The sequence below is a fragment of the Monodelphis domestica genome, chromosome 4 (assembly GCF_027887165.1).
Source record: "Monodelphis domestica isolate mMonDom1 chromosome 4, mMonDom1.pri, whole genome shotgun sequence".
Taxonomy (NCBI): domain Eukaryota; kingdom Metazoa; phylum Chordata; class Mammalia; order Didelphimorphia; family Didelphidae; genus Monodelphis; species Monodelphis domestica.
In genome coordinates, this window is record NC_077230.1 from 181602945 (window position 1) to 181624456 (window position 21512).

At 39.4% G+C, this 21512-nt stretch overlaps 1 protein-coding gene and 1 long non-coding RNA gene across 2 annotated transcripts in view; both read left to right on the top strand.

Moving 5' to 3' along the window:
• The window catches only part of GORASP2 (golgi reassembly stacking protein 2), a 42792-nt gene extending 34787 nt beyond the window's left edge, over positions 1-8005 (top strand). The window contains exons 8-10 of the mRNA XM_001367786.5: positions 2333-2419; positions 3679-3789; positions 7206-8005. Of these exons, the coding sequence (XP_001367823.1) occupies positions 2333-2419; positions 3679-3789; positions 7206-7537 (530 nt within the window). The 3' untranslated portion in view covers positions 7538-8005. The remainder of the gene's footprint in view (positions 1-2332; positions 2420-3678; positions 3790-7205) is intronic.
• An 8408-nt stretch (positions 8006-16413) lies between these two features.
• Positions 16414-21289, top strand: LOC103093707 (uncharacterized). Its single transcript, XR_467609.3, has 2 exons — positions 16414-16815; positions 17644-21289. It is a non-coding gene; the product is annotated as an uncharacterized LOC103093707 (long non-coding RNA).
• The last annotated feature ends 223 nt before the right edge of the window (positions 21290-21512 follow it).

Sequence of the window (21512 nt, forward strand, 5' to 3'; positions counted from 1 at the left end):
CTTCCTAAATCCTGTTAGGACTGAGTAGGGTGGAGATTGCAATTTCCAAGACCTGGTTCTGTCATTCCAAGTATCTCTATTGTATAAATTCTAAAATCAATCATGACTCAAAGAAATTCCTGTTCTATGCTTAAGCATAGGTCAAAGCCCTTTCCATTGTTCAGCAAAAGGTTTCTGTCCTAAAGTAATCTTAAGAAGGGAGGAGGAGGAACCTCCCATGCCAATGGGGTTCACATTCCAATAGAGTTCCCACTCTCAATAGGAAATTTTCCAAGTATGACATTTCCCAATGGTGAAATTTCCAACATTTATAAGTCTAAGAAATTTTAAGGTTTACAGAAGGGATCTGAAAGTGAATAATAGGAGAATAAAAAAAATTAAAGAAAAAAGCAAAAGCACCAAAGATTTCAAGGGAAAACCTTCAATAAAACCTAAAGCACACACAGATTTAACAAAAAGAGAGTATCATAAAGTCAAAAGGGTGAGGAACAATTCTCAAAGAAAATAAGCTCTCTTAACAAATACTCTAAGATAGTAAAAAAAAATTCTAGAGTGGGTAAAAAATAGAAATGGAATCAATCCATAAGAGAAAAAACTAAAAGTTAATATAGGTCAAAATTTAGACCCCTCAATACAGAATTTTAAAAAGTCAGTTTACAGATTAGGAAAAAGTGATGCAATAATGTTAAAGGAATTAAACATTTTATGCAAGCCAGAATGACTGATCTTGAAAACAAGATGTGTAGAGACAACTTAAGAAAAACAGGTCTACCAGGAAACACATAATACTGAAATGCAGGAAATTATATAATGAAAGTACAGACAACAAAGCATCATTTGAGAGAATCCACAGATTGCCTCCAAAAAGAAAACACCCAGATTCATGCTTCGGTCTCCAAGAAACAGAGTGGTTAAATTGAAGAATTTCTGTCACACATATCAAATTTTGCAAGAGGCCAGGAGAAAGATTTTCAGATATAAAGAAAAGGAAATTAAAATAATACAGAATTATTCCTTGGTGACAGTTTGCATAGGGGAATGGAATAGTATAGCCCTAAAAAGCCAGAGAATTCCAGCTGCATCCTAAAATGACATACCCTGCAAATCTCAGCCTAATCATCAATTTTTTTAAAAGAGAAGCATCTCTCAAGAAAAGACAGCATCAGAAGCATTCCTGAAATAAAAAATTCAGAGATGAGAAGAAAATCTGTAAAACCACAAAACTACATTTTGTTCTATTGAAGCAAATTCTTTTTTCTCATCAACAAACAGAAATTTCGTAGTCCTGTATTTTCATCATATTTTTTAAAAAATCATTTATAGTACATTACTTTGTGTGGAGCCACCTATTCCCAAAGTGTGGTCCACAAAGCCCTGGAATCCCCAAAGCTCTGTCAAATGATCTAAATCATGTTCATAATAATGCTAAGACATTATTTGCTGATTAAAATACTCTTCCCTTTTCCAGCTATGTATCTGTGTGAGGCCGGATCTTCAATCCAAAAAACATATTGAACACAAAAGCAGATATGAGAATCCAACTGCCTTCTATTAAGCTAAACATTAAAGAGATTTGCTTAAATATGCAATTTTTTTGTCTTAGAAAATATAGTTACTTTTTTAAGCCTTGCCTTCTGTCTTAGAATCTATATAAGTATCAGTTCCAAGGCAGAATAGTGGTAAGTGCTAGGCAATTGGGGTTAAGTGACTTACCCTTGGTCATATGTGACCTGACTGGGAAATGTCTGAAGCCAGAGTTTAACCCAGGACCTCCCATCTCTAGTAGGCATGTGGTTCTCTATTCACTGAACCACCTAGCTGCCCCAATATACTTTTCATTAAAAAAAAAACTGTCATTTATGTTCATATATATTGAGTTCATTGTTGTTTTTTAAATGAATTAATGAAAGTTATCCATTTTAATTTCTGATATGATGACATAATAGATGAAACAAATGTAAACAAAAGTTCTTTGTGGTCTTCAACCATTTTTAAGAGTAAAAAGAGGTCCTGAAACATAAGTTTGATAATTATTGTTCTAAGCATTTAGTCTCTTTCTCAGTCATTAATAAATAAATATTTTGATTTGATAGCCATATTCTAAAGTTTTCAAAAAAATATTTTCAGATCAATCAATTTGTTACTTTATCTCATTCCTTTCATATACACAAACTATTATACAATAGTTATCCATTGCCTATCTGTTTTTGAGACAGATTTTAATTCATAGAGGTATACCTTGAAAAAACCTAGGAGGCACAAATTATTGTAGCACATTGATTATTGATTAAACAAATTTATTTGAAATAAATGTGACTCTGGTTTATTTTAGGTGTACCAACAGTACCATTATTGCCACCAAAAGTTAATCAGACCATCAGCTCGGTGCCACCAGTTAATCCAGCAGCTACGTTACCAGGTAATTATAAAGCACATATACTTTGGAGAGTTTTTTTATGATTTATTTATGATACAGAATAATAATAACTAACATTTTATAATGGTACAGGGTATTTCTTTTTTTTAATGACTTTTAATCTTACTTTATCCTCAAGGTAGTCTGTAGTCTTGGGATAGAAACAGAACAGTTATTAACTCTATTTTGTAGTTGAGGTTATTGGTACCAAAAGGTTTGTGGCTAGTTAGTAGATTCAGGTTTAGAACTTGGGTCTCTTGACCACTAACCTCATATTCTTTTCAATAAACCATTCAGTGTGAGCCAATAAAGAAGATAAAGAACATATACCACAATAAGAATGGTAATTCTTTTCCTTTCTTTTTTTGGAGTGAAGGGGAATTTAAACAGATTTTTTTTTTTACCAAAAGGCAAAACAAAAATGAAGCCCTAAGGAGCATCGAACTTAATAATGGCAATCCAAATTATTCATTCGTTTGGATAATTTCAAGTGGATATCTACTTCAAAATCATTATTCATTTAAATTTTTACACATTTATAATTCATGTATGCAGATTAATTCTGTTGCAGATCCATGGCTATCCTTATCACAGATTTGAGCTCTCAACATTCCAGTCCTTTAAAATGTCATATGCCACCACTTAACAAGAGAGGCCACATTCTTTTTCCCCAACCCTGGAGTTATATGTTTGGACTTTTCCAAATTTCCCATTATTATAGAACCCAGTCATGTTCTCTGCTGCTGCTGAGTCTCTATGTATATAGGTAGGCTAGTTAGTCCTCAGAAAACAGAAATATCTATCACTGCAATTGCACTTTAATGCTTTTAGCTTGATGAATTCTGCCAGAGCTTCTTACATTCTTTTGACATAGCTTTCAAGAATCCAAGGTTACTTATTGTGGCTTCAGAGGGGAAATAAGCTTTCTCCCTTCTAGTCAGAAGTGGTAGAATATGTGTAAGATGGCATACATGGCCAGTATGAGTTAGGTTTTGTTTTATTTGGCGTAACTTTAATGCTTTAGTACAATGGAGGGTTCTTAATTTGATTGGAGGTAGAATCACTGGGAATTGGCAAGGATGTTTTGTTTAAAGGCATCCATTAAACTTTTAAAAATCTAGAATCAACTTCAACACCAAAATGAGGCAGCACTTTAATGCATTTCTGTAAAGAACTTGTAATAAATTTCATCTCTCTTATTGTGATTTATAGCCTGTTGAAGGTAAACTGACTTATTTTGGGGTGGGGGGTTCTTTCTTCAGGTCTGGTGCCTTTGCCAGCAGGATTGCCCAACCTAGCAAATCTCTCAAATCTCAACCTACCTGCACCACAGTTAATTCCAGGAGCTGGATTACCAGAAGTTATGCACCCTGGTATGTACTGAATCTGTGTTGAATCATTTTAGAAACATCTTTCCAAAAATAACCTCTTGAAACAAGAAAGAGCCAAGATCCTCAATTTTCTTTTTCCTAGAAAAATCTCTTCAGTCATATTAGAACAGGCAATCAAATTTAAATAAAATCTCCTCTGACATTGGTACTTTCAGAGAGCTTCTCTTTTCATCCTTCCAGAACCAATCCAAACATAGAGAAAGAAGAGTGCATAGGTATATACTTCCCAGGGGATTTTCTTGATTTGTGAGCAGAATTATCCCACCTTTTCTCTTTATGCTTCTCTCATCTCAAACATTGTTATTAAGGGCCTGTTTTAGAAACAGGAAACAGGAATATGATTTTTAAGCCAGTGAATTACATTAAGAGGCTCGTGACTAGTGGAGGCTAATTAACTAACTACCTATAGAAACTTTCTGCCAGCAGATGAATAATGGTTCCTTTTTTAAAGTGAGATCTAGATTCCAGTCTTTAAACTTACTTCAGATGTGGATAATGGAGAATCGCAGAAATATAATACATGATAAACTTAATCATGCTTTTGTAAAATTTAAATTAATATGAATAATGATAACTTCAGGTTCTTATTTTCCTTAGAGTTTTATTAATAATCACTAAAGATAAAGCAGATTAAAGCCTAATCTAACCTAACTGACCATGGCCTGGCTCTCAGCCAAGTTTCCCAGCTGCATTCTTGGAAACAGAGAGCAGGCCGTGCCACACCAAAACTTTTATCCTCCATCCATTCACACAGCTTTCATGCAATGTAAGCACACAAATGGGATGCTGAGTTGGACGAGCCTTGGAGAGTAAATTCTTTCTACACACTTTTTAATGTAAAATATGCATTTCTTTTTTAACTTAACATAAATATCCTTAAATTTTACTTTCTGGAGGGCAGCTGGGTAGCTCAGTGGATTGAGAGCCAGGCCTAGAGACCTAGGAGGTCCTAGGTTCAAATCTGGTCTCAGACACTTCCCAGCTGTGTGACCCTAGACAGGTCACTTAAAACACCCCACCCACCCCCCTTGACTAGCCCTTACTACTCTTCTGCTTTGGCACCAATACACAGTATTGATTCCAAGACAGAAGGTAATGGTTTTTTTTTTTTATTTACTTTCTGCTGATAGGATGATTCAGGATAATTTACATGATATGAGTTAAAGGGTTTTTTTTATGGATTTTAAAGCTTAGTAGTTTTAAGTGATAGAGATGAGTGGTGTATGATCGGTGTGCCTTTCAAGTCCTACTAGCTAATAGTTTACCTCCTAGTAAATAAAAGCCATTTATCATATTGGTCCTGAAATAAAACTTTGGATGCAAATGAATGACTTATTATTAGAAATTTATTTGTTAAATTCTGTTTATAGATTATTTCTATTACAGCTACAACCCAAGTTATAGTAAAGTTTAAAAGATTGTAAGAATTTAGTGATTGATCTGGGTCTGAATTTCCTTATCTTTAAAATAGAGAAAAGAAAGTAGGTCAGCTAAGGTCTTTTCCAGCTCAAAGTCCTATGTTTCTGTTAATTTAGAATAAAAATTCTGGTAGCATTGCAGTTCTTTGTTTCAGGAGGGAAATATTGAAAATGTCTACTATTAGCATCATCGCTTTTCTTGTAACCCATTCACATGGGCACATATCTGTATGTCTTCATCCTACTTATCTATCTCAAAGAGTTGCCAAATTACTTGGATTTCAAACTGATCATGTAATTTTGGTTATATGTTGATAAAACTTAGAAAATTATGAAATTATGACTGTCATTTCTGTACTTCCATTTTAATTCCACTTTAAAATCGACTTATGTTGCTCAGATGTGTTTCTGACATTTAAAAATTTTTAGCCACATTCTAATTAGTATTTACATGTGACATATGAGTGCCAGTTAGTGTTCTCCACACAGAATACCCAGCTTGGGATGTAAACCCTTTGCGGGGGGGAGGGGTGGTTGTAATCCATCCTAGCCACAAGAGAAAAATGGTGCTTCTTATTGCTAGGATGGTAAAGTGACAGACTATCCCTCTCAGATCTGTCACTGAAATTATTGAGGTTTAAAGACACCTGAGGTCTTTTCTGAACACCAGGTAGGAAAGATCATCCACCCCAAGGCCATTCAGGCTGAAGTCACAGGGTCAGGCCACTACGTGATTAGGAGGGTTTTTGGCACAGCAACTCACAAAGACTATCTGCCAAGAGCTGGAGGGTTTATGGTCTTTGTTGATGAAAGCAGAACCCACCTCCTTGGTGTCATAGATCTTTGAACTCTTGATGGCAACGTAATGTTGGCATCTTTGGTGGTCTCAGAGTTCCAGGGTAACCTCTCCCATTAGGAAGTTCAAAACAGCCATATTTCCCAGCAACAGCCTTTGCTTTTCTAACAATTTTATGTCCAAAGACATTCCTTAAGGTAACATCACCTACCCTTCAGCCTCAACTGGGTGTTAAAACTTAAATGCTATATTTTATTACCACCTTCAGCAGACTGTTTTGAGTTTTTTGTTTCCTTCTTCCGGTCCTATTGATGATGCTCATATCCATTCATTAGGCATTGGCAAAAAGTCTTTGGCTTATTAGAAGAATATGTTCCAAGGCATCATCCTCCTTCAAAGTGGTTAGCTAAAACAAACTAGGGCTGTGGTTTGTGTTGTCTCTCTGTTTCCTTAGTGAAATACTGCTTGTTTTGTAATACTGAGAAGTTGAAATTAATTGTTTAATAATCAGTTCTGTATATGCTTGGTCCCTTTTCTTTGTCCTTGAGTTGAGCTCAGGAATTTAGCTTTCCCTCTGAGTAACTTTAAAGTTACAATTGAAAGAAAAATTATCTTTCATATTGGTAGCCCCTGGGAAATTCCAGGACATATGTATGTTATCTTTAAGCTCCACAAATTAACTTGATTATATCCCCAAAAGAAATATCTCTGCCCTTATGTAATTAGGGGAGTTTTTATCTCTGCCAAGGAGAAAACAAGCCTGATGGTTTTGATCGCCTAGTAAAGATTACGAGATGCAGATGGGTCCCATAAAATAATTAACATTCCTTAATTGTCAGCCAGAAATGGTGGTTAGCTACATGTGAATGCTAGCCCATATTTCTTAGTATAGTCAATTATAATGTTCCTGACCCACCCTGACAACTTAACACTTTTTCTCTACACCTATTGAGACCCCTTCTTTATTGTGTGTCAGTAAAAAGGGTCGCCTACTTCTCATGGGGGTCACAGGGTTTACCGAGGTTTCAAGTCTGATTTGCTTTGTTAATGATTGTACTCGTGATTGCTAATAAACTTATCTTGCCTTGGAGTCTTGTTCCTCAGTCTACCTTTCTTAAATTTATTTGAGACAATTCCAGATCATCTGTGGGTTTGTTTTTGTTTTGTTTTGTTTTCCATTCTAGGTTTGCCACCTCTTCCTTCCTTGCCTCCCTTAAACCTATCTGGAATAACACCTCTGTCCATGCCATCAGAATTCCTCCCATCGTTCCCTTTGGTTCCAGAGGTTTCTTCTGCAACACCTGAGCTTCTGTCCTCCCTTCCTCCAGTAGGGAGCTTACCTTCTGATCCAGTTTCTACTGCAAGAGCAGAACAAACCTCTTCGCTTCCCACAGATGTTCCTCCCCTTACTTCAAAGGCTACTACTGTTGAAGACACTGCAAATGAATCCATCACAACCAGTGAAAAGCCAGTTTCTATGATAGCAGCAGATACAAGTGCTTCAGAGTCACCTTAACTTGGAACCATTCCTTGGGATTGGCTTGGTATATTTATTTAGCCACAGGAGCGTGTTTGGAAATGCAAACTATCATTAATTTCATACTAGTTTGTACTGTATCTGTAGGAGTCTTGTAAATAATTCTAAGGGTAAAGATAAAGAAGATATAGGCTTTCTATACTTCAAAGTTTGGGTGGAGGGCAAGGAACACCAGAAAGTAAGGGTAACACAGGCTCCCACTGCCACCCTTGGAGAAGCTAGGACTGTAGCCTGCTGGGTCTTCTGCCAGCTCCTTCTGTAAGAAAATGGAACCTTTTATGCATAACCTTTACCTGCAGTGTTTCTTGTACTTTGTAAACAGTTTGCAGGAATGCAAACTCACACAGATGGGGGGAGGGGAAAGAGGTTCTACTTTTGATCTTTGTCAGTCACATCTATTTTAACATTTGCAAAGGATCTTCCAATTAAAGATGTTTGTTAAAGTTACCGAACGTGCACTGTTAATTGAGCATATTTTTATTCAATCTATACACAGATCTTTGTTTTGAGCTCGTAAAATTACACCACACTTTGTAACTGCAGCTGTGTTTGATGAGCCCACTGTAAAATGGCATTTGAAAGGAGATGTTGCATAGTTTTAAACCAGAAGGTGGCACTTTGTGGCTGCTTGTAAAATAATAGCTATACTGGGAAAACATAGATACAGCAGCAATAAATTACTGTAATTTTATTTTTCTTCCTGTGTGTTACATTCCAGTACCAGTTATTGCTGGGTGTGATTCTGTTCAAGATAAAGGTCTTACATCTTGGTGAGATTTTTGCCTATTCTTTGGGGTTTTCAGGGCGGTTAATAGCCAAGGGGTTGAATTCTTGAAAAATGGAATCTGTTTAATAGGCGTAGATAAAAGACAGTTCAGTGACAATTGGCCTAGTAAATTTGTGCTGAAGGAGATCCCCATCTCTTGCTGCATGGTGTGGTGTTTTAAGTGACTTAGATGTATCTCAGAACAGAGCTTTTTTAGCCAAAAAGGTTAGAAGAATTATATTTTCTACTCATTGCAGCTCTTAGGGTTGAGACAGGCTTGTCACATTATAGAACATTTCATTTTCTGGCATTGGGTTTATACAAGATTTCAACCTTGGTTTACAATTGTTTCTTCCATTTTCATGTAGAACTAGTTTCCTTCAGGCCAGTAGGCCTGTGTTTGACACATTCAAACAAGGGCATAAGAAGAAATAAAAGTTTTTTGCATATTTAGAACTTAAAACTTTTTCACTGGTCCATCACAGGGTAAAATTGGGCTTCCCTCTTCATGTAAATGCCATTAATTGGATAATATGGCTCCCAACAAGTTCTTCCATCTCTAAGAATCTGTGACTCCATGTGAAAGTTGCTTGTATTTTCCAAGATATGTTTGTCAATTCAAGGAAACCTTTGACTTAAGAAACAGACCTATTTAGAGGATGCTTTTTCACTTATGAAAGTATTCACCATGGGATTCCTTTAAATAGCCATTTCCATTTCTTCTGTCAAATGCTATGACCAACAAATAGCTCTTCTGGAATGCAATTAAACTGGCATTTGGGGCTTTACTTAAAATGTTGAATTGGGTTAGCAGACTCCCTGGGCCACTGAGATATTTGGTCAACTCTATGCCTTCCAGCAGAAGCAGTTTCACTTTTGGAATTGTCATGTCATCACTCCAGCTGTTCACAGAAACCAGTGAGGAGGAAGGAAGATGCTCATTTTGATTTTGGCTTGAGATGGTTTTATAAGCATTCACTTTCTCTTCCAATCATTTTATAATGCATATTTAGCTTTTCACCATACACCCACCCTTTACTAATTCACTAAACAGTTTTTAGTCAGCCAACAAGATGATCATTACCTGCTACATGCAAGACACCACACTGCTACAAAGACAAATGAATGGAAGAAGTCCCCAACATTGAGAAGTTTATATTCTGTTAAGCAGCTTTGCCAGGGTAGACCTTGAGAGTTCTCATGACCAAGAAATCGTAATAATGTCACAGCTGCTTTCTGCGTGTGAAATGCTAAATTAGAATTCAGGAACAGACCTGCCTGCCTCCCATCGTTTCAGTCCACGAAAAACAACAGATATTTAAAGTCTACTATGTGTATGGTAGTACGACTGGGGGCAGGAGATTCCTGCCCTCAAGTAATTTAGTTGGAGACAAGTTTGGGATTAAGAATTAGAAGAAACCTTTGGAATAATCTTGGCCTGCCTTCTCTCTCTTTTTTTTTTTCAGGTGAGGACACTTGCTAAAAAAAAAAAAAGTGACCAGCCCAGAATCAATAGGCAGGACTCAAAATCCAGTCCAGCTGCCAGGCCCTTTTGTACTCTGAAAATTAACAATACAAGGCAACTTGTGCTAAGTCCCAAATAAGCAATACAGACAATAAGAACTATAGGAGTCTAGACTCTGCTTAAGTAGACAGAGAAAGCTCCGTGGAGGACTTATTCTGCAGAATGGACAGGAGAAGAATGGGGGTGACATTGATTTTATTCCCATGCTTGTCAGTATCACAGGAAGAAATATATTTTAAACTCTTGTACTCACTTAGAATGTCAGGTTTCCTTAGCACAAGCTACAAGTACCTTTCCTGAAAGAGGAGGATCCTTGTGTCCCAACCTCTTTATTATTTGACTAAATGCTCACTTTTCCTTGTTGATAAAACCTGCCTCCCTCAAAACAAGAAAGTAGGCTCTTTTCCTTCTAAAGGGGTGATTGAATTACTAGGCACCTCAATTTGGGTATTTGATAAGGCAATTGTCCCAAGGTCTTGGTGAACATTTGTATATTTTTTGCAACTTAAATAGCTCAGAGTTAGACCTCAGCAGAAGCTTCAAGAGGTTATGGATTCCAATTGACTGGGTACCAATTAATGGAACTCTATCTAAAGTTATTAAGATTGCTCCAGGTCCAGGGCTCTAGAAACTGTCTTGTGAAAGCCACACAAAAGTAATGGTGTAGGGTTAAATAAAATGCCTTGGGTAAGTCTTTTTTTTTTCTTTGACCTAGGAAACCAAACTGTGCCCACCTACCTAGCCCCTTTGCTTTGTCTCTTGTATTTAGGATGTTTGACTTAACAGCTTTAATTCCTTCTTCTGTGATCAATTATCCTAACCCTGTGAACAGGTAAGTAAAAATATAAATTAGAATTCTGTACAAACTGTCATTTTCTTTATAGGCAACTGCTTGTGCCCTGACATTGTCTTTGTGCCACAAATGCTCCATTATCGAGCTTCTCTCAGCTGGCATGCTGCTTGGGAAAGCTCCCATCCTGAGGAGAATAAAGAAAGACTTCAGCGTTTGAAGACTTAATTTTCTGAGTGTCTGGCCAGACACTACTCACATTGATTAAGCTACTTAGAGAAGAGTTTCAAGTCATGGGGACTCCCAAGGACCAATCAGAAAACTGGGGCAACCTTCAAAGCAGCAGTTTTGGAAATCATAGGGTCTTCGGGGTAGAGCTTGAAGGACCTTCAGAAATGATCTAGTCCAACCCCCTCGTTTAGCAGATCAGAGCAGAGAACAAATGCATCAATGTTATCTGTCCAAGAGCACCTGGGACCAAGGGCTTTTGACCCAAAAGCAAGGGCTCTGATATTTATGAAGTATTAAAATTTTAGCACGGTTTTCAGTTGCCACTGCAGTCTTACCTGGCACAGAAATATTTCATTTCCAGTGTCTTCTAACCTGCGGGGTGGGGAGGTGGAGGCAGGAGCCCCGGGAAGTGCACTGATAGAAGAGAAAATCGTTTGGGCACCTTTGCTCCCTGGTTGAATTGGGTCTGGTTATCTGCAGTTTTATCTCTGTCCACTAGGTGGTACTGAACAGTTTCCCAGCATGAGCGTCGTCACCCGTCCACAGTCGGTACAGCCGGTCCAGTCATCCTGTCCTCCGCTACCCTCTTGATGCAAGTGGATGAGGTGCCAGTAAACAGCAGAAGAAGCAGCCGGAGCGAGGATGTGGGCAGGTTCAGGGGAGGCCTATGCCCTGCAATGCCTGGCCTGCGGGTCTAGAAGGACACCTGAGTTTTTATTTCTGTCAGAGAAAGGCACACTGACACACACCTTAACAATCTGTAGTCATCTCTGGCCCATTCAAGATGCCGCTGTCACAACTCTCTTGACTTCCCAGAAAAGCCTTTTCACACCCACCGGGCTCACTTCAAAGTCCCACGCTGGGAGCAGACAGGTTTGGGCTCACTTGCCACCCCGGGGCGTTGCGAGCGGGGAGTCGAAGGCAAGAGAGAAAGGTGCAGATAATGTCCACGTAAGCGGGTGGATGGTGGAGCCGTGATCGTGCTGGGACGGGCCAGTGATCGACTCAAACCCCGCCCCTCATCACAGTTACTTACATTTGTTACATAGCGGATAACTAGTTCCGGGGCTCTCGGTTTATAATTCACAGAGAAAAATACCAGGCGTTTCCTACACAAACTACCGTGGGAGGAAGCCAGGGCCAGTCTGAACCCTCCCACCCCGAAAGAAACGGAGCCCAGTACCGTGGCGGAGCCAAACCATTAAACCCGGGTTCTGACGGACTTCAGGATCGTTTTCTAAAATACCAGAAGAGATGAAGTCATTGTCTTTAAGTATTTGAGCTGTCCAGAGGGGAGGCACACACCCAGAGGCAGAACTTGGAGGACCGGGTGGAAGGTCCCGAGGGCTGATTTAGACTTGGCTTGAGGGAAAAGTTCCCTACAGAACAGCCTGAGAAGTGCGCCCCTGGCGGGAGGAGCGGGGGACTTCTCATAGGGGACGGCTTCTAGTGCCTCGCTGACGGCTGCTCAAGAACGTCCGGAAAGGGCTCCTCTCGAACCAGGCTGGACCAGAAGACCCGAATTTCGAGCCAGCCTCATCTTCGGAATAAGAGGCTCTTAAAAGCGTCGTCCACAGCGCGACTTCGGAGACCCGCCGGGGAGTCTCCAGGGACACGTCCGTGGCCTCAAAACGCAACGCCCAGAAGCGTCCATGGGGAGCCATGTGGCTCTCTAGTCGGTGAGAGTTGGAACGGGAGGAATGGCCAAGCTCTCGGGACGGAGGAGTTCTCAGAGGGCCGCATACTCCTAGACACCCACAGGAGGAAAAAATGCACCCTGCCATTGCCCGAGACCTCCACGCGCCATCTCCAATTCAGCTCAGGCACTCTTCTCTGCCTTACTGGACGCTTACTGTGGAAGTAACTGGTGGTTACAAGATTTACAAAGCTCTTACCTCGGAACCACCCTGTGAAATAGGGACTCTGGGGAATATTTTCTCCGTTTTAGACAAGGAGACCGATGGGTGCGACCCCCATGAAAAGAGCTTGTGGTAAAAACCAGGAGCCCATCCAATTGTTTCCAGCCAAGGTGTCCACAGAGCGGCCTGACCAGCTTCAAATGTAACGGAAACGAATAGGAATTACTAGGAATAAAATTAATAAGTAGGAATAAAAATACCTTCAAGTGTAGATACTATTTTACAAATAAGACACAGACGGGTGCCCTCGAGCTCTTTCTGTACAGGGTGGCCCCTGTTCCTTTTTTCAGTCTAACACTGCCGCCCTACAGCCACGTGGGCCGGAGCTGCCCCTTCCACCAGGTGTGAGCCTTAAATACTCCTGCATATGTTTGCCTGGGGTATACATGCTTCTTCTGTGTCCTGTGCCACCATTTCCTCCTGACTGTGTCCATTCACAAGGCATTGTGCCCCAGGCTTAGAGGGGGGATGTTTCTTTTTTTTTAAACCTTTACTTTCCATCTTAGAATCCGTACTAAATATCAGTTCCAAAGCAAAAGAGCTGTAAGGGCCAGGCAATTGGAGTTAAATGATTTGCCCAGGGTCACAGAGGTAGGAAATGGCTGAGGCCAAATTTGAACCCAGGACCTCCTGTCTCCAGGCCTGTCTCGGGAAGAAATCCTCTAACTCATATCCAATTAACAGTGAACAGCGATTTAAGGTGTGCAAACATTTCACAAATGCTGCCTCATTTTGTGCTCCCTCACCACCGCAGTGGGGAGCAGGAGCTATCATTGTCCTCATTTAACAGATGAAAAACTTGAACACTTGCCGCAGAGGCTGCACTTACACTTGGGTCTTCCTGACTCCAGATCCAGTATGCTCCCCACCGTATTGCTTAGCTGCTTCTAATGATTCATTATTCTCTCACAGCTTTTCCAGGAATGCTATCAATGAACCATCCAGTAAATTTTCCTTCAAGTTTCTGAAAAGCCCTAAAAATGTCCCTTTGAACCCAATAAAATAAAACCTTGACCCATGTCCGAAGCTTCCCCCTGCTGCATACCACGAACACAGAATCTGGGAATCAGCCAGAGCCGCCTGGCCTTCCACTAGCTTTAAACCAATCAAGACCGAAGAATCACCTTATTCAGAAGTGTTTCTGCTAACATTGAAGAACAAGCTGATCCTCCATTTTGAAGTGATGCTTTTCCTCAGTTTACAGAAATATACTGATTTTTTCCAGGGATTGGGATGTACCAGATGATGCCACCAATAGCCGTTAATTGTGTCAGAAAAGAGAATCTCTTTCCTTCTGTCCTGTGGCACAGGGATTAGACAGTTGAGCAGCCTTCTAAAACCACTGACAGTGTTACACGTGTCCCTAACTACTGGTCTGGCCCAGCCACAGAACGTTTGCTGACGGCTAAGACTGTTTCAAACTGAGCCAGCCTGCCTCTGCTGAAATGTAAAAAGCCATCGATGATCTTTCAAGACTAAAAAGACATTCTGAAAGAGTTATTGTTAGTTCAATCACAAAACTGCCTAGTGCTAAGCAAGGATTGTGCACTTGACTACTATAAATTTCATGGAAGAGATTTCTGGTTGGCTAAAATAATGAAACAAAATAGCTAATGATCTCTCGTTACCATAGCAAGCCTGTTTCATGGATTCATTTTTTAAAGACTTGTTTATGAAAAAGATGACAAAAGACAGACGTAATCAATGCTGGAAAATCTGTGGGAAGACCCGAAAATGAAAACACTATTTGTGGAGCTGTGGACTGGTCCAAGTGGTTTGTAATAGAAATTGGGAGAAAAGTCAGTAGTAGCCTCATTCTATCCTTTGATCCAGAGGTCCTACATGTAGCTAGGTCCAAGTTGGTGTGAATACAGAACCTGCTTAATGTGATTATACATGTTCAGATCTGCACTATTTGAAGTTATAATTGTGTCCAATATGGTCATTTGTTCTGGTCCAGTGGAATATCCTATGCAAATTCAAATTATGTGACTGCGCAGAGATTTTTAACTTGTCCTCATTGGGACCTACAGTATATCCCAAGGAAGTCAAAAACAGGAAAAAAGAAAAAAAAAGAAAAAACTCCAAGTAGCCCAAGATATTCATAACAGCACTTTTAATGGAGCAAAGTCAAAACAAAACAAAACAAAACTGACAATAGGTGGATCCCTGTCTATTTGGAAATAGCCCTACAAATTGTAGTCTTTGAGTATCGCTGAATTTTACTTTGCAGGAAAATTTAACATAAAAAAAATCCAGAGAAACATGGAAAGCTTTGTAGGAATTGATGGAGAGAAAAGAATGAAGAACTAGGAGAAGAATAGCATACTAGAACAATTAGATAAATGATAAGAATGCTGGAAGGAAGTTGAACTTACATTAGAGTTACATAATGATCAGTCTTGGACCTAGAGAAAAGATGATAAAAATGCATCCTCTTTTCAGTCGAGATTTGAAAGATTATAGGTGGAGAATGTCATATATACAATTATATTGTTTAACTTTTTAATTATTACAAGGGAAGATTTGTTAGAGGTGGGGTCATATATACAAAAAATGGACTTTGGTGTAAAAAAATATTCTTTTAAAAAAATAAAAGTTGGCATTTGACTGAAGTCCTAATTGAAATTGCAATACATATTCACAAAGATTACAGACCCGTTTAGCCCGAGTTCTGGAAAGTTCTGCCAAACTGGAAAGACTTTGAGTATGGGTCTCCCCTTAAAGGACCCTCTCCCTAAGGATAAAGAAAGGTATTACCAAATTGGCCAGCTAGATTTTGGGGTGGGGCAGAGGGCTCAGACTTTTTTTTAATCCATACCTTCTGAATTAGAAACAATACTATGTATTGATTTCTAGGCAGAAAAGAGTTAAGGGGAATGAGCATTAAATGATTTGCCCAGTCACACAGCTAGGAAGCCAGATTTGATTAAAGGACCTCCTGCCTCTGAGCCTGGCTCTCAACCCACCCAGCTACCCTCATTGGGAGCTCAAACTTAAAATGGTTGTTGCAAAGCTTTTACCTCACCAAGTTCCCTTTTGAATGGGGCAACTGATAAGAATTGCTTCCTTGCCTGCAGACAGCATCTCTTCTGCCTGGTCAGTTCCCTGCTGGGCTACATCCTACAGGTCACTCCTGGGGCTCGCTGGGCACCTCACCCAGCTCAGCTGGTGGCCGACTCTGAACCACATTGTAGTTCTTGTAACTCTGGTGGTCAGCTGTGAACCAGGAAGCCATAATCACAAAATCCCTGCTCTTGCCCAGACCTGGGAATCCCTCCATTACACATCATCAGAGATTTCCAGAAGCAGAACTCCCACCCCACCGCCCAGGCTGCTAGCAGGTTGTACCCATCAATCTGTCCTCCTTTTATGCATTGATGAACAGAGACAGCTCCTGGCAGAGGAAGGATGGGGGCGAGCTGGGGCCAAAAGGTGATTTTTCTGGCCAATGGTTCTTTTCATACTCTGTAACGCAAAGATGGGTGGAAAAGCAGCCTGTCATTTGCCACTCTGCTCTTTAAACTTCAGATCTTTTTTTCTAAGTGCTTATCTTTTTTTGTATATCTTTTAAAAATATTCATACAATTTTAATACTTTTCTTTTTTTAGAATTAATATTTTATTTATTTTTATTTTATTTTTTTAAGTTAATGTATTTAGTCAAAAAAGTACATTATTCCTTGGTTACAAGAATTATATTATTTCCCTCCCTCCCTTTCCCCCATCCTTCCTGCAGCCAACCCGCAATTCCACTGGGTATTACATGTGTCCTTGATCAGAACCCATTTCCATATTATTGATGTTTGCACTAGGATGATTATTTAGAGTCTCTCCTCAGTCATATCCCCTCCACCCATGTAATCAAGCAGTTGTTTTTCTTCTGTGTTTTTACTCCCACAGTGTTTCCTCTGAATGTGGATAGTGTTCCTTCTCATAGATTCCTCCGGGTTGTTCAGGATCACTGCATTGCCACTAATGGAGAAGTCCATCACCTTCGATTGTACCACAGTGCATCAGTCTCTGTGTATGTTTTCCTGGTTCTGCTCCTTTCGCTCTGCATCACTTCCTGGAGGTTCTTCCAGTCCCCATGGAGTTCCTCCACTTTTAATACTTGTTTTCTGACATTCTGTGACTCAGGTTCTCTCACTTTACCATTCTTTCTCCCTCCCTAAAATGGCAGGTAATATGTTGTACATCTGTTGTCACACAACATATATTTCCATGTTCATTATGTGAAAGAAGACACCTATCACACTAGAGAAAAATGCATGGAGGAAATAAAATGAAGAATGGTGTGCTTCTAAACTTCAGTTCTAACTGGGTGACAGCTTACATTAAAAATTTTATCCAAGAGAGTCGTTTTACTGCTGTTTTGGATTAAGCAGTTTCCTTTAAATGAAGGCTGATATTCTGACAAAGAAATATTTCCCACTTTCAGCAGCGAATGTCTCATAATCTTACACCAAAGGGAAGAACATCATTTATTGTTCTCCCTACTATTTCATTTACGGGGCTCTTGTCCCCTCCCAATTATGTGATAATCTATAAGAATTACATAAACCGTGAAAGACAATTGTTTATCTGTTGGGATAATCAATAACCTCTTCCCTGAAAATCTACAAAGATCTATCACATAGGAGCTATGGTACTCAAACACAATTCTTTGCTTAGCTAACATGCCGTAAATTAATTGCACACTCTGCCCTGCCATTAATTTACTTTTATCACTTCAGCACATTCTAAATGCCATGTCGGGGATTTTAAACAGCTTCTCTAACAAACAAGCATGAGATGTGAAAGTGATAAATTTGATACTTGCGCATTTTTAAAATAGTAATTTTGTCATTTCAAGGGACAAGATGAGAAGACAACCAGAACCACCTGAAAACAAGCTCCAAATCATTAATAGTAAGAGAAATGCACAATTAAACAACTTTGAGGTTTCCCCTCACACCCTGCAAATTGGCAAAGACAGAAAGTGGAAGTCGTTCATGTGGAGAAGCTACAAAAAAATGGTGCACTTACAAAGATGGAGGTCATCGATTTAGCTGAACCTCAACGCCTCTTAAACTTTAAGCTTTCCAATCAATCCCATAAACTTTAGAGAAGGGAAAAAGTCTTTCAAACTGTAGCTATTATGCAGAAATCATGTTTGGACAGGCTGAAAAAACTTGGTCATGCACCAGATATAAAACTAGTTAGAACTGCATTCATTTGAGAGGTTGGAGCAATTGCGGCATTCCAGCACACTCCCAGGAGCAAAGGGAGGACTGAAATGTTGCAGAGAAGGGAAGGTAGATACTGGACAGGGTCCCTGGCTCTACAAATATCTCAAAGAAGATCTAGGCTGAAGGAAGTCTTGCGAAATGGTCAACTCCTTCCCCAACTTCTGTTGCTGGTACCTGTTTATCCATACTATACTATATAATCTGTTGTTTTGTTACCCAAATGTTTCTAATAAATAGAATTTTGCCTCAACCACAAAGAGGCCAATGGTTAACTAAATATAGAATAAATGTAAAGTTAGGGAGAGAACCTAACACTTGACTAAATGTTAGAAATTTTCCTAATTCGGGGCTTAGAGCAATTATAACTGAACTTATTATTTTAAATAAACTCCTTAAAGTGGAAGAAGGAACTATGTAGACCTTAGAGGCAATCAGATTGCCCCTAAGGCTTAAAATGATGTAATTATTATAAAAGGGAGTTAAAAATTGAAAATCTTCATCCAGGATGTTTTTTTCTTAGTGACTTTAAATATAATGCTAAATATTTAATTATTTTTTGCTGTTACTGTTGTTTTGCTTGCTTTTCAGTAAGATTTCCTGAATTCTTGCTCAAACCTTATATTTTAAGTATTATTATTTTTAAACATTTTGATTATGTTACTTTTATTTCTGACCTATGTCTAAGAGGACATTTATAATTATTATAATCTGATAACTGTGGTTGACAACTGTAAGATGTCATCTGTGTCAAGTGTGTTGACAATTGTGTTGTAGAATTGATCAAATTGTTTGGCCAAATTCATTCTTGCTGTTTGGTGTTTGGCTAAATCTTGGATGATGGCACAACATTGTGAGGGCACTGAAAAATATTACTAATTTATCAATGTTATTATTCATAAAGGATTATTGATTTGCAGAACAGAACCTGTGTTTCATGAAAATGTTGTAAACTTCAAGATGATTAGAGTAAGGGGAATTTAGAGGCTGTAGAAAAGTATATACAGAGGCAAGCTCAAGGGCATCCACTAAGGATACTGTCTGGGAATTACCAGTCATTTAAACATGGAAGACCACCTGAAAGGGGGGCAGTTAGATGGCCCAGAGGATAGAGAGCCAAGACTAGAGATGGGAGGTCCTACTCTCCAATATGGCCTCAGACACTTCCTAGCTGTGTGACCCTGGGCAAGTCACTGAATTCTTCATTGCTTAGCCCTTATTACCCTTCTGCCTTGGAACCAATGCTCAGTACAGATTCCAAGATGGAAGGTAAGGGGTTAAAAAAAAAAGCCTAAAAGAATGTGTATCAGGTGCAGTTTTGGAAATCAATTTACAGTTCTTCCTTTGAGGGGGAAGTGCACTTGAAGCATTATTGAATGGAAGTGATGAGTCTTTATGGCAATTGAGATCTAGGTTTGAAAACAGACTTGAGGTTTCACCTATCCAGAATGTTAATAAGAGGACTTTTTTCTGGTAGAAACACACTTAAGTGATACTGAGTCTATATGGGCCAAGCATGGTTTTTCAGCTTCTGACTAGATGCTTATGGGAGGCAAATTTCTCCAATCAAATAGCAATGTATGTGGTTTTAAAACTGTATACACTGTTAGAGGCAAAGAAATAAATAGCTGTGTGACCCTGGGCAAGTTACTTAACCCTGATTGCCTGTTCTTTTTTTAATAATTCTAAGACAGAAATTAAGGAAGAGAGAGGGGAAGAAAGAGAAAGAGAGAGAGAAGGGGAAAGAAAAGGAAAAAAAGAAAAGGAAAGAAAAGAAAAAAGGAAGGGAGGAAGAGATAAAAGCAAAGAACAAAAGAAAAAGGAAGGAAGAAAGAAAGTTAATGGTGAATAAGAAAACAAACCATGGAATCATTTATTTAAACAACATACCAAAGTGTTAGGGTCACGTTTATAATTTCTCTGTTGTTTTTCAGTCATTTTCAGTCATGACCAAATTTCCATGACCCCATTTGGGGTTTTCTTGGCAAAGACACTGAAATGGTTTACCATTTTCTTCTCTAGTTCATTTTATAAATGAGGAAACTAAGGCAAACAGGGTAAAGTGACTTGCCCAGGGTCACACAACTAGTAAGTATCTGAGGTCAAATTTTTAGCCACTATCAGGCAGGAAGCAGCAGGGAGTTCATCATCTCCAAGATATCAAAGTTTGAAGTCACAAAAATGATTGGCAGGAAACAGGAAGGATAATTTTGTGCATCCCCTATTCAAATCTCATTTTGTATGTATGTGTATGTATGTATGTAACATACTGGCTTTGTGACGCCGGGCAAAGCACTTTCAATATCTCCAAGCAACTCTCTAAGATTATAATTTGGAAAAGTGATACAGATCTGCATGGAGGTAGAGAGGTAGGAGAGAATTATTTACACTGTTGGAATCATAAGTATAGACCAAAAAAAGTACGAGTTACTCTGTCAGACACTGAGATTACAAAGATAAAAGCCAAACCCCTTCCATTTCATCTTCAGGAAAAAGCTGTATTGCAATGAGCATTAGAAGATGTTAGAAATGTCAGAGAGAAGAAGAGATGTAAATTGAAAGAAGTTTCTTAACAGTAAAATAATACAAAACAAATTTTACTAAAAATAAAAATGTAATAGAGTAATATTCCAGTTATTGGAGTGGAAAGGGACACAGAGAATGCTTATGCACTAAAAAGCCTAAAGGTGAGCAGGGCAGAGATGATAGTAAGAGTTGAGGCAGAAGAAGGAAGAAAAAGGAATGAGGGAAGTCCAGGAACCATGAGAGTGTAGCAGTCCACCCCTAGCTATGGGCAAGGGAAACAGTTGGTATGTACAGATTGCCTTAGAAGAGAGCATGCTCAGTCTTGAGCATGCTCAGTATTGCACATGGCTGGGAAAGCCTCTGACCCTTGACCCCAGCTTCCCCCAGGTTAGGTGGGAACACAGGTTTCTTTGTGCTTACCTGGTTAAGAGAAACCACACCTATACCTTGTCATTAACCAATGAGAATCATCCCTATGTACTATGTATATTTGCATATAAATAGGGCCCAGCCAGCTCCGCCTTTCTCTCTTCTGCTCTTCCTCCCTTCCAGCTCGCACTGATGCCTGTCCAAGCTGGGGCCTGGCCTTGGGCCAGGCTCCATTTCTAATCTTTCTCTATCATCTCTCCGACCTGTGTGGTATTGAATCTGGATCTCTGGACTGGTAAAAGCCTTCGGAAGGGTCCTTTGATCAGAGCTTGGCTGTGGCTCATTGGTAATTAATAAAGACTCATTCCTGCCACCTCATATCTCTACTTCGACTCCGTCATCCCCCTCGTGGTATCTAAAACTTCTATCCTTTCTCTATTTTCCTACCTTAAATCTTCTCTCTCCCCTCTGAGGAAGCTTTAGAGAGCGATGATGACCCATCCATGAAGTAGCTCCACTGCTAAGGTAGCCCATTCTCTCCCCATCCTAGGAGACCTTCCCTCAAATTAGGGGATGAGCTAGGGGAAGGGGGCTCATCTGC